The sequence below is a fragment of the Strongylocentrotus purpuratus genome, unplaced genomic scaffold, assembly GCF_000002235.5.
Source record: "Strongylocentrotus purpuratus isolate Spur 01 unplaced genomic scaffold, Spur_5.0 spur5_scaffold_6, whole genome shotgun sequence".
In the NCBI taxonomy this organism is placed as follows: Eukaryota; Metazoa; Echinodermata; class Echinoidea; order Camarodonta; family Strongylocentrotidae; genus Strongylocentrotus; species Strongylocentrotus purpuratus.
In genome coordinates, this window is record NW_022145612.1 from 34,291,465 (window position 1) to 34,305,105 (window position 13,641).

The 13,641-nt window shown below is 38.6% G+C and overlaps 1 protein-coding gene across 1 annotated transcript; it reads left to right on the forward strand.

Annotated features, from left to right (window-relative positions):
* Positions 1-309: 309 nt before the first annotated feature.
* Positions 310-13,244, forward strand: LOC105437583 (EKC/KEOPS complex subunit PCC1-like). Its single transcript, XM_011664389.2, has 3 exons — positions 310-539; positions 10,922-11,050; positions 12,789-13,244. The coding sequence occupies exons 1-3, from the start codon at positions 508-510 to the stop codon at positions 12,916-12,918; spliced, it is 291 nt and encodes a 96-aa protein (XP_011662691.1). The 5' UTR covers positions 310-507; the 3' UTR covers positions 12,919-13,244.
* The last annotated feature ends 397 nt before the right edge of the window (positions 13,245-13,641 follow it).

Here is a 13,641-nt window from a genome sequence, read left to right on the forward strand (position 1 = left end):
AACATTGATGGATTATTTTATATGGGGACCTTGCTCTTACAAGCCCAGCTTTTCTAAGGTCTCCACTTTCTTTCATTTGGATTATATATCGACTTAAAATTGTACTTAAATTGTTTTTTCTTATGCTGTTTTTTGTTCTATTATTATATGTAAAAATGTTGTGAAAGAAAGAAATAAAATGAACCTTGAACCTTGAACCTTGTCCAGGGTATTGTGGCGAGATATCCAGGGTATTGTGGCGGGTTGTCTTGGGGCGGGTTGTCTTTGTGGCGAGTTGTCTGGAATTCGTATAAAAGTGTAGTAGATCTTGCGTAGTGCAGTGCTACAGGTTAGACATTGACTCTCTATGCTTTGCTGGAGTGACTACTAGGTCTACTACTACTTACTACTAGACCTCCTAGAAATCTAGTCTAGAATCTCTACGAATGCGTCTTGTCGATAAGGCATTATTCGAACAACAAATACCAAACCTCAACTTCAAGCCGATTCTGAATTCACCGCTTTAAAATGAATTTAACAGCAGAGTCTTTATTGAAATGGTATGTACCGGTAGTCTCAGGTCTAGAAAGTAGAATCTAAGTTAGAGTCTAGGGGTGGTATTCTGAACATTGTTGTAAGTTTTGTGTTATCTTTTGTTGTATCTTCCAGAGATAACACAGCGCTAATATTGTTGTAAGTTGGTATTCTGAACATTGTTTTATCCCTGTGTTATCTCTTGAAGGACCGCCTCTATCTTATCTTTGACCATTGATGACACGCCCATTTTTATGGACCCTACCAATCAAAATCTATTTTATATAAGCATGATAAGTAGATCAACCAATAGGAATACTTTATGCCATATCTGAAGATGCGCCTAGCGCATTCTAATCTTGGGCGTAATTAGTTATTTGAGCACTTATTACGCGCGTCATCATTATGCGCTGTTGAATGTGGATCATGAAGACAAATCACGCTTTCACTATATTGGTTAAGATGAGAGCATTAAAATAGTCCTATCCTAGCATGTAATATCTTAGAAAGTTCTCATCTGTGATGTTTCCGGTCAACACACAATCTTCTTCTAACTCGTCTATTGGCACGAAGTTGGTTCTGGGCAAAAAATATTGCCGCCATTATATCACCACGAAAGATACAACAACCCCCTACCTGTTGTAAATATTGTTGTAAATACCATGCAAGATAAGATAAGATAAAAGATACAACAACTTTCAGAATACCAATTATCTCGACATTATCTCCCGTGCGCATATATGCAAATGAGAATTAAATGCCACTTTATTAATAATACGCACAATTACAAGCGCACCAAAGTATGAGCGCAGGCGCGGCCAATAAGATGAGAGAAAAGATACAACAAAAGATAACACAAAAGTTACAACAATGTTCAGAATACCAACTTTATCTTATCTTCAAAGATACAACAATATTAGAGATAACACAGGGTTCAGAATACCGCCCTAGGTCTAGAGTCTAGTCTAGATCTAAGTTAGACTAATACACTTCGAACTATGCCTTGCCTGACATGGCAGATTACCCATCTCTTCGAGGATTTTATATACAACATGGAATTAAACGCTTAGAATACAGCGAGGCGTTAGACTGGACCATTTTCAAAATATTTTCTAATTATTTTTTTTAGCCTAGATCTAGACTAGATTTATTTTAGAGCTAGACTATAGTAGATCTAGTAGTAGGGCGTAGACTAGGCCTAGATCTATAAAGGAATGATAACTTCCTGTTTAAGTGCATGTGTAGAAAGATCAAAGCTGGAGGATTTCTTGTCCTTTTTGCTAGCCAGATATAGACATAAATAAATGACATGTGAAACCAGGCGCTGCTCATCGACTAAAAAGTTATGACGGAGATAAATGACGGTGTCGGAGACGTCATAACTGCAACACTAACAGTAATAGCAGAGCTACCAAGTATCAAGCATAGGCGTGACATCACGCATTTCGAGGGTCTGGAAATGCTCTTACGCACGACGTGCACGCTAGATTTTGAAAAAATGCTATAGATCTAGGTCTACCTTATACCCTAGAACACGCGCGCCGAATCATGAAAATGTCACGCATTGCCGATCTTTGAACTTGGCGTCTCTGTAATAGACAATAATAGTAAATTTCTTGGTACTTCTTCCCTATCCACTATTACTAGTCTACATTATATTCATTATTCATTTATATATTTGCATTCTTCATTTGCATATTCATTTTCCCAGCTCATGTTCCCTTTTCATTCACAATAGACCAGTTCGTAGTTGGCACATGGGTCATATGACCCCAAATATCCAGGGCTTAAATTAATCCAAGGCCACCTCTCTCTTGTATCCTTTCTCCGCTCAGGTCGGAGATTGTCGGCACTGTGAGTCTGCTGAAGTTACATAAATGGCTTTCTATAGGTCGTTAGGTAGATTTTGATGGGTTGTGTGAAGGTTGCATATAAAATAAAGGATAAGTGTATGCAGCTGTGTTTTGGCACTTCTGCTGATGTGTCCAGCAGGAAGAAAGAGCACTGACTGCAAGAACAGCACAGGCGCAGACTGGAAGTATTGAGCAAACTGCTTTGTGTTGAGGTTATCCTTAATAGTAATACGAGTAATAGGGTCTTGACGCACAGATGATAGGGCTGGGCAAGTGACACAAAGGCCATGGCCTTGGATGCCCCTTTGATTGGCCCCATGCCCCTCTCATCGGCCTTGGAGATTTTTTGTGCCCTTTCCAATTCTTCCTATTTGTGCGGTAATATAGGAATTTGCCCTAAAGAAAAGTGGCCTTGCCCTAAAAATATTGAAATTTAAGGCCTGAATATCCACATATCTTTTAAACATAGATTGATTCTTTGTTTGCCCTCTTGAAAAGATTACTTCCACCTGTGTTCAATAGAATGCATCACAGGTGCATGCATGAATAATGATTACATAACTTTCGTGAGTATGTATACAGTATTAGCCTCAATGGCCCGAATTCACAAAGGAGGTTTGTCGAAAAAAATTGGTTTTCGTGCGTCATATGATTTTACATACCAGGTTTTTTTTTAAAAATGTGTAAAAACACATCATATGACGTACGAAAACCAAGGTTTGTCGACAAACCTTCTTAGTGAATTTGGGCCAATGGGTTTTACAATTTTGTTCAAGTAACCTTTATCTATCCGCGCATGCTCAGATTGTATCTACGAACTGGTATATACTTACAGCACAGTCTTTCAGTTGCACTACTGCCACACCCTATTTTCCTTCATGCACCTTCCAACCCGTTTCCTTTGTTGTCTTCTCATTCTCTATGCATGATTGCCTTTTCCTGCCCTAGCTATAACATGCACTTTCTCTTCTCTCATTCATTCTCTTCTCTCATTCATTCTCTTCGCATCTCACCTTTGATCTACATGTATCTAGCCCGTTCAACTCATTGGTTTCATTGGTCACATGACTTTCCCAGAGACGCCAAGTTCAAAGATCAGCAATGCGTGACATTTGCATGATTTGGCGCGAGGATATAACACACGTATAACGTATAACACACGTATAAGGTGAGAGCATTTCCAGACCCTCGAAATGCGTGATACTTGGTAGCTCTGCTTTCCCTTGATTGGTTTATTTTGTTATGATGCCTGATTTGTACTTTGGGATATTAAAGTTAGTTCTGTTCCGTCCTTCTCGAGTGAGGTTATCATTATCTACTGTCCTGACTCCTGACCAACTTGATTTTGAAGCAGCATGATGTTTGATGATTGATTTCCCTGGGTTAATAAACACTGTGATGGAATATGGACTCAAAGGATTTATGTGAGTTTTAGCTTAAACACGTTGTTGCAATTCAATGATGAAACAAAGGAGACATCCGTTTAACTCATGTTGGTTCCTTTATTGTGACGCCGTCATGGATCATCATTAGAAAGTGAAGAGATTCAACAACTGTGTGGGATAATTCCTGCAAAAATACAACAAATGAAAACACTAAATACCGGTACATGTTCTTGCAATATGTCTAACACTTAGGAATCCAATTTCCACATATACTCGAGTTCCATTCTTGTGTCAGTAAATCTAAATTTTATAGTTATAATAATACGCCAACTTTTGATAAACCACAAATCTTTAAAGAAGCATAAATGCCTAACCATAGACAAAAGAATAATCAATAACACAAACAAGAAACTTTCTCCAAGCCCTAAAACGAGACTAAAAATCATGGACTTATCACCTTATCTCTAAGATGATATTGATCCGCGCATTAAATCGTGCCTGAAGAGGTTCTCGTAACTAAGATACCTTCACACGTACATACGCAAGTAAACATAGTTTGGTCTTAACTTATTCTAAGTTTACCCATGCTCATAACTAAGTTAAATTCACATATCATCTTCCTGACAACCATAAATTTTAAACTACTTTATTTTTTCACAGAAGAAAAGGTCTTCGAAAGACAGTCTAAACTATCAATCAAACTTTCAACGAATCCATGTTCGCGATTCGTTTCACGTCACTACACACATTCATATAGGCTATCGCTTCCATAGTGCGAATGTAATCTCTATAACTTGAAACTACTTCCACTAGTGGCATTTTACAGCACTCTATAATAAGAGATATAACTCAATGAATAAACATACCTTAAGGATTATCTAAAGAGTTCCCATTTCAACATAGAAATGCTGGAACTGCAAGCATTAGCAAACTGCTAAACTGTTGGCGACTGTCGTCACTGTAAGCGAACTGCTATTACGTAGATAACAACTATCGTCTTCCCCTTATTCCCCGAACTATTTCTTCTAGTCTCGTCACAAGTATTAAACATAACTTTCAGAACAAGAAAAGAGTCATTCCATGACAAACACGTTACACTACTTAGTCAGAATGTTGTCGTTGATCTTGGCAAAGAGGGCTTCGTGAAACACGTAGCAGACAAGTAGCTCACTAACGCTGATTTAGTCGAAAAGTTAGACTTATGACGGTTTTAAGGAACGGGCCTTAATTAGGTCGACTAATGTTGTTGTTGTTGAATTTAATCGCGTTTTCCATCGATGTTGGATGATTTTCGCCAGGCAATGTGAGAGGGCGTAGTTAAATGTTTCTCTTTTGGTATTCTTGCTCTAGCTGTTGGATCGACGCTACAGCCTGTGGTGTTGCAAAATTTGCATTGTGTTTATGAAATTAATAATGTCAGTAAATTTTTAGTAGACCCTATTTTTTTTCTGTATTGTTATATGCAGCTTAATTTTAAAGAATTAATTAAGAAGGAAAGGATGAAGACTTGAAGAATTAAGTGGTTGAATATTAGTTGCCGGATCCTGATCCAGGGGGGGGGGCCCAACTTTGAAATTTGACACTGGCAGGACACAAATTGGTGGGGGGTTCAGGGGGCAGAGCCCCCAGAAGCTCAGGGGTTATAGGCATTTAATTACAGCCAGATGAGCATATTTTGATACCTTATTTGTGACAGGGGCAAGAAATAAATTGGTGTGGGGTCCAGAGGGCAGGGTCCAGGGGGCAGAGCCCCCAGAAGCTCGGGGGTTTTATACATTAAATCACCGTCAAATGAGCATAGTTTGATCCCTTTTTTGTGACACTGACAGGTCACAAATAGGCGTGGGGTCCAGGGGGTGGAGCCCCTGGAAGCTCAGGAGTTTTGGGCAATGAGTTACGGTCAGATGAGCATATTTTGATACCTTATTTGTGACACTGGCAGGCCATAAATTATTGTGAGGTCTAGGGGGCCTAGACCCCAAAAGCTCAGGAGATTTAGGCAATAGAATACGGTCAGATGAGCATCCAGGGGTCCGCCTTAGGGTCCTAGGTGGGGTCCAGGGGGCAGAGCCACTGGAAGTCAAGGGGTTTTAGGCACTTAAATACGGTCAGATGAGCATATTTTGATACCTTATTTGTGACACTGGCAGGTCAATAATCGGTGTGGGGTCCAGGGGGCGGAGCCCCAAGGAGCTCAGTGGTTTTAGACATTAAATTACCTTCAGATGAGCATCCAGGTGCCCGCCTTAGGGCCCTAGGTGGAATCCGGGGGCAGAGCCCCCGGAAGCACAGTGGTTTTAGGCATTTAATCACGGTCAGATGAGCAAATGTTGACACCTTATTATTTTGTGACAAAGGCAGGTCACTATTCTTTCTTTCTTTCTTTATGAATTTCAATAAATTTCAATGAACGCATAAAAGAGTATAATTTACTAAACATTGAGAAAAAATCTCAGAAAATTATGTCATTTCAGCAACATTTGTAAATCACTGGTATGGAATTAGAAATAAACCATGTTTGAATTACATTTGACGGGCATCTATCACCCTCCCCCCCCCCCCCCGATCTACTCCATTGTTGGCGGGAAAAATCGTAACTGATCCAGAGATGCCAACCAGTACAATTAAATCGTACTATTTAGTACGATAATAAGAGTGAAATACAATAATATAATATAATATCTCCTCTTAAAATACGATTTTTCAACAAAAAAAAAATTTAATTCAATTTTTTTTTTTTTTTTTTTTTTAAATCCATAAAAACCCATAAAAAAAGCTGAATTGCATAGAAACATGTACAAGTAAACCCTACAACCCCTCCCCCCCCCCCCCCCCGAAAAAAACTGTGCTTTACAATTTTCTCATTCAATTTTAATGAAAGAGCAAACATTTTACTTTACCGTACTGACCAGAAATTTTTCTGAAATTTTACTGCAAGTGTGGATGGCACACAGGGCATCAAAGACAGCACCCTCGATCGTGGTCAAGGGGAGCTGCAGGTTTTACATGTCATAGTTTGTCCTTGCTGCGGCATACACTTTCAAAATGGTGTTGTCTATCACAATGTCCGCACCTTTGGTCATATGCTGCGCATTGCACCTGACGGATGCGGGCTGGGGCATTCCTTCCATGTCGTCTTTTGCCGCAGTAAGAACATGGTTCTTGTCTCTCCTTGAAGCACCCTTGTTTGGTTTTCTTGTATGTGCTGCTAGCGGCATCTGTCTAGTGTGAATCCAGGAGTGAGGATGCTAACCGTTTGCCAACCTCTTTGGCTTCAATGAACTGGAAGACCTCCTCTGGGTCATGTACTGGTTCTTATCACTTAGGAGGTCAAGTTGGATTTCAGGGTCGGGGATACCACGTGTGAGTACATCCCATATCATGGCTTCAGTGTAGTTGATAGCGTCAGCGTCACAGCTAGGGCGTTGATAAGGGATGCCTGCTCGACCACGCAGACTGGCCCCAAAGCTACGTACGGTTTCATCACGGTCCTGACGCATATTATGCAGTGTGACCCTGGCGACCATATAGTGTTCTCCTCACAAACAGCAAGCTTCTTTATAGCCGCCAGGACCTCTTTCTCCGATTTGCTAGTGAGGCTACCACCTGCTGATCTGGTATGGTCCTTGCGCAAAGCTTCATCACAACATTCGAGGAGTTGCACCACCCTGTCCTTGCAGGTTATCTTGGTCACATCAATGTAGTCCGACCATCGTGACTCGAAGTAAGCCCATTCCTCACTAGAGCCAGCAGCAGCTATGGGGGCCTTTTAACCTCACGACCTTGGCAGCTTGTCCAGAGGTGTATATAACACTGTGGGTGTTCAGGAGAGCGACCACGATGGGGGCATCAAAGTCCGGGGTGGCGTAGCCGCAACCAGGGATGGGGCATTCAACTAAGGGCATTGTAGATAGGCTTGTAGTAGTACCGTGTTCATAAATAAGTACCTGTCTTATTTGTTTACACCAGCTGTCGACTTGGTTGACTAGCTGGATATCACAACGAACATGGTCTGTAAAGTAAGGGATAACACATGAATGCATGGGTAAGTCCAATATCCTCTCCTTTGATTCTGTATTCAGTCTTATACTTCTGACACCATTTCTTGGTCTTCTTTTGCTGATTTTCCGCCATTCGGAGTCTGTGTTAATAATATCCACCCATTGGTTACGTCGAACTATATGCTGAACCAATCTTTCGCTGCTCTAAATTGTCTTTTACTTAGAATGTGGTAGCAGCGAACATAGTGGAATAACTACATGCTAAAGATAGCACACGATAATTCTCATTCAATTCGCAGATATATATACTGATCAGCGCAAAAAAAATAAATCATAATTTAAAAAGGTAAGGGCAGGAGTTGGAGTGAATTACCGGGAGCCTCCCGATGAAATCGGGAGGGTTGGCATCAGTGGTGGATCCAGGGGGCCCGGGGGTGTACGATCATCTCTTCAAAGGTCATTTAAATCCCATTTCACATCCTTTCAAATAGATTATAGGTGTAGGATAGTCATTCTTGTCTTTGCATGTTAACCTATGGGAGTGAGATCTTTTCATAGGTCAAAAGCACCCATATAGGCGGTGTCACAGAGAAAAATACCGGCCTGTCTTGAATAAACCAGATTTTAGAAATCTAGTTTTTTCATTTACGTTGGTGACAGACTGGTGACAGACAGGCTACGAATAATCCGGACAACTAAAATTCAGATTTTTGATGGGCCATTGCGCATGTGCCGTTTAGGTTGAAAAGCATTAAATGCGCGCTAATATAATTGTGCGAAGGTTATGATAGCGCGTTAAAAACCCTATGCGAGCCAATCATGTAAAACTTACACTGACCTTTAAAGGGATTATTTCAACATTGGTGTCAGAAAAAATTCTGAAGGGATTTTTGAAGGGATAATTGGTGACAGACAGCCAATTAAGAGGATAACTAAAATCTGGATAACTAAAATCCGGATTTTTGGCCTCTGTGTGACACTGCCTATTGCTGCGAATTCATACGGTAAGTTACATTTCAAAGTAATGCTAGGGAAATCATAGCCATTCTCAAGAACCTTGTTTTCCAATGTTAAAGGTACTATGTCCCTTTTGCAGGCCCCAAAAATGAAAAAGTTAAATTCCAACTGCATTTGAAAGATGATACTAATTTAGAACTTCCCTAAAAAAGGTGGGGCTTGAAAATGTCTTCAAGTGGGAAAATAACGACTATTAGTTGTCAAATCGACTTTAGGGCTATAGAGCCCAAAAGTAATAGTCCTGATTTTCAGACAATTGTACCGAATGGTCATACGTTTTATGCTGTGCAAAGATTCAATCAGTTTGATCTTGGCCATTACAGGAAGTGGGTTATTGATGTAGACAAATGCTCATGTACCCTTTAGAACTCTTTTCATTTATGTTATTACCAAAGAAGAAAAAAAGCCAGTCATTTCCAGTTACCCAACTGGTTCCAGTTAGCATTCATTTCCAGTTAGAAGTCATTTCCAGTTACCCAACTGGTTCCAGTTAGAAGTCATTTCCAGTTACCCAACTGGTTCCAGTTAGAATTTATTTCCAGTTACCCAACTGGTTCCAGTTAGAAGTCATTTCCAGTTACCCAACTGATTCCAGTTAGAATTTATTTCCAGTTACCCAACTGGTTCCAGTTAGAAGTCATTTCCAGTTACCCAACTGGTTCCAGTTAGAATTCATTTCCAGTTACCCAACTGGTTCCAGTTAGAAGTCATTTCCAGTTACCCAACTGGTTCCAGTTAGAATTTATTTCCAGTTACCCAACTGGTTTCAGTTAGAAGTAATTTCCAGTTACCCAACTGGTTCCAGTTAGCATTCATTTCCAGTTAGAAGTCATTTCCAGTTACCCAACTGGTTCCAGTTAGAATTAATTTCCAGTTACCCAACTGTTTCCAATTAGCATTCATTTTTCAGTTAGAAGTAATTTCCAGTTACCCAACTGGTTCCAGTTAGAATTTATTTCCAGTTACCCAATTGGTTCCAATTGGAAATATTTCCAGTTACCCAACTGGATCCAATTGAAACCAGTTAATTTGCATATTACCTGCTTGTGTGCAGATCAATGTTTTATGTAATTTATTTTGATTTACAATGTATTTATTAAATAATTTTCATTTGCAAGTAATGCATTTTGTTTTAGATAAATATAAAGATTAATTAGCAATGATAAGCATGTTCATTAGTAACATATTTTTGTAATTACACAGATTAAAAGTTGATTAGTAAAACACTAACCATGTACAAACTACATCAAATACAAACATATATAATGGCAATGCCTTCCTTGTTAAGTATATTACATGGTCTGCATATTATAATGCCCTTTACATTGTACTTAATGTAGACACATATAACAATGATTCTGTGTTGACATGAGCGATAATTAGTGCAAGAGCTAATTAACTTAAAACTAATTAAGTTTATGCAAACTATAAGTTTCAATTGGATCCAATTGAAACCAATTGAAAAAATTCTGACGAAATCAATAGGTGGTCTGTTGACAACAGACCACCTAACCAGTTGAAACCAATTGAAACCAGTTGAAGCCAACTGGTTTCAATAGGGAAATTGGAACAACTGGTTCCAGTTGAAACCAATTAGGCAACTGGAACCAGTTAGCAATTGGTTTCAACTGGTTTCAATTGGAACCAGTTGGCAATTGGTTTTCAACTGGTTTCAATTAGAACCAGTTGTTCCAATTTCCCTATTGAAACCAGTTGGCAACTGGTTTCAATTGGTTTTGCTCCAATTGGTTTCAACGGGATTTTGGTCCTGGGGTAGTCGGTCTCTTACATTTTGCCTTATGTCTATGCAGCTGGTACACTGGATGAAGAATTTTTTTTCATACTGGGAAAGGAGTATAAAAAAAAAAGGGAATTTTTAAATTCCATCAGGGAAAAATGAGGGCACAATCAGGGAGTTTGATTTTTAAGAATACCTGGGAACCCTGTACTAAAGATACTGGTATGTTAATTTTCATGTTTTAATCTGCTGAATCTTTGATATTCAGAGAGGATTAATGTATTCCTAATTTCTAATATATTTGAATTAAATAAATATGTATTATTCATTTTGGCAACTTTTATGGAATTTTGTGTAATTTGAAAGCTGTTATATGAGGCATACTTTTAACCTTCATGATGCGTTTCTTCACAGTGAGCTGAGAATCCCGATGTATTCCGAAAGGGAGGTAGGGATCGCATACAATAGTCTCTGTGTGGACAAGGAGCCAAGACCTAAAGAGATCACTAAGATGTTGAGAGTAGAAGGAACCACTCTTGTTGTGTAAGATGTTATTTTTATGCCTCCGTCCGACAAAGGTGGTGCCAGAGGCATTATGTTTTCGGGTTGTCTTTATGTCACTCCATATGTCTGTGTGCATGTCCGTTCCGCTTTCTTATTTGCACAATACCTCAAGAACCACTGGAGGTATGAGCTTGGTGATAGTTTGTAGTAACATAGGAAGATAATCTGATGAGATTTTGGGATAAGTAGGTCAAAGGCCAAAGGTCATTACATTCAATTTCCAAGAAAGGATTTTAGCCCTATTGTACATGTATCAAGAACAGTTGAGCTATGAACTAAGCACATTAATACTGATTAATGTGCAACAACCATAGTGAGACAAATTGATCAGATTGTATAGGTAAGAGAAGGTCAAATGGCGAACTTCAGCAAGTCAATTTACATGAAATTAATGTTTTTTTAAAACCTTCTTGTGACCAAATCAGTGACTATTTTAAGCTATTAAAGCAGTGAACTTGATACTAGTATGCATCACTGTAGGGGGACAAGTGATCAGATTTTGGGATTATCATGTCAATTCATACAGGTCATAATGATCACATGACATCTAAGCATAGCAGAGCTGCCGACAATTAGTTTTTTCCCAGAATTATTCTGTTTTCACTTACCGCATGTCAACCAAATGCCCTAAAATGTTGATCACTACCGGTACTTCAATAGAAAAATTTGATAGAGATTTATGAAGAGTATGAATTTACAAATAGTAAACAAGAAAAAAAGGGAACAAAAGTGAAAGGCATAAATATTCTCAAAAAGAATAAAACGCCGATAATACCACAACAACAAAAATAACACCAAAAAAAAACCCACCTACTTTTAAATACCAGTAAACTATATTGGTCCTAATATGGAATAACAGCATGAGGAATGGACATTTCTGCATTGGACTTGAGTCACGCATGGTTGTAACTTGTTTTGCTTGAAAAAAAATTGTTGCCATCATGATTTCTTTTTATTGGTTGCACAAGGTCGGCAGCTCTGGTATAGGCTTTTTGTCCTCATGTTGATAGTCCAAGAACAATTCAAGCCAGGATCTTAACTGAATTTAGGCGGTGGCATATATTGGAAATATGTGGCAGTTGTCTTGTTTTGTTGTTTGTTGTAATCCTCTCTTTTTATATCCCACCATCTTGCCATATCAATCTGTGGTACCCAATACCATGTAACCCTTATCTTTGGAGCAAGTTTTTTTGCTTCTTCATTAATTAAGGTTTCCCCATTGAATTATTTGTCAAACCATATATAATGTACAATTCAAGTGTGGAAAAGCAGTGTAGCTCTAGGTATAGAGGTACATGTATGACCATACATTTTCTTTGACTAGAGATGAAAAGCAGATGCACATCTCTGAACAAATACATTTTGTATGTCACAATGTACACCAAGGTTATCACTCTCTCTATCTGTATGAACATTTTCCATTGTGCTCGGTCCACCTAAATATTACTGTGAAAGCATGAATTAATAGACATGATTGCATGTACACGTACAAACAACATTTATGTTCTAAAACATCTCCTTTTTTTTCTTTTTTTTTATCCCAGAGGTTTTGGAGCTTTCCTTCACTTTCTTGGTGTGAAAATATTGAACAAGATATTTCTGTTATTTTTTAATAGTGTACATAAACTATTGCAGATTAAATCCACATATCATGAATAGATATATGAAGCTGTGCTTATGTGTATAAAATCAATTATATTTTATTTCATGTTGGCAGAAATTTCAGTGCAACTCAAGCAAGATTGATGAGGGTTGCTGTTGGATCCTTCATGGATTTCCTTCTGTTAGTCACCCAAACTATGGACGAGTTTGGACGTCCAGTAACAAGAGATCCAGTCATTACATAACACACCATTTGACATTACCAGTAGTCTGTAAAAGATACAGACTTAGTTGTGACACTTTGCAACAATGTGTGCTCGCTCACGACATACGAGATATGTGCTTCTGCCCAATGGACTCCAATGTGATGCTTTTCATGTATGATTGCTTAATGTATACAAGACTGGAGCATGTAGTGCCTCATTGGGACTCTATAATTAGGACGAAGAAATTGTCTGCGTCATTATTTGTACGATTGTTCAATTTTATAAAAAAGGAAGCACTTTCGTACATATATTGCAACGGTCTATGACAATCTTTTAGGTGCAATTACATCCCTTCAGTTTAAAAATCCATCCACCATTACCTCATCAAATTAGTTATGTGATCACCTGTTATTTTGTATGTGTGAAAAGTATTGGGAAATTAATGTGAAGCAATGAATTCACATCATTTCAATATTCATATTTCACTTCTACACAATACCACTCAAAAAAGCATGTACATGTACTTATAGCATTATTTTTTGTTATATGTTTGTAGGTCCTACCTATGGACATTATTATTGCTAGCCCTAATTTATATGTGGGATAGGGTTACATTAATAATATTAATAATTTTGTTTACTCAGAGAAGCCTCATCAGCTTTAATGTAGTTCTTCCTGAGGGCCCTGCAATTTCCATTACCCCAGCAGTTGCCAGGGTAACCCATTTACACCTGGGTGGAGAGTGTCAAATGTGGATGAGGT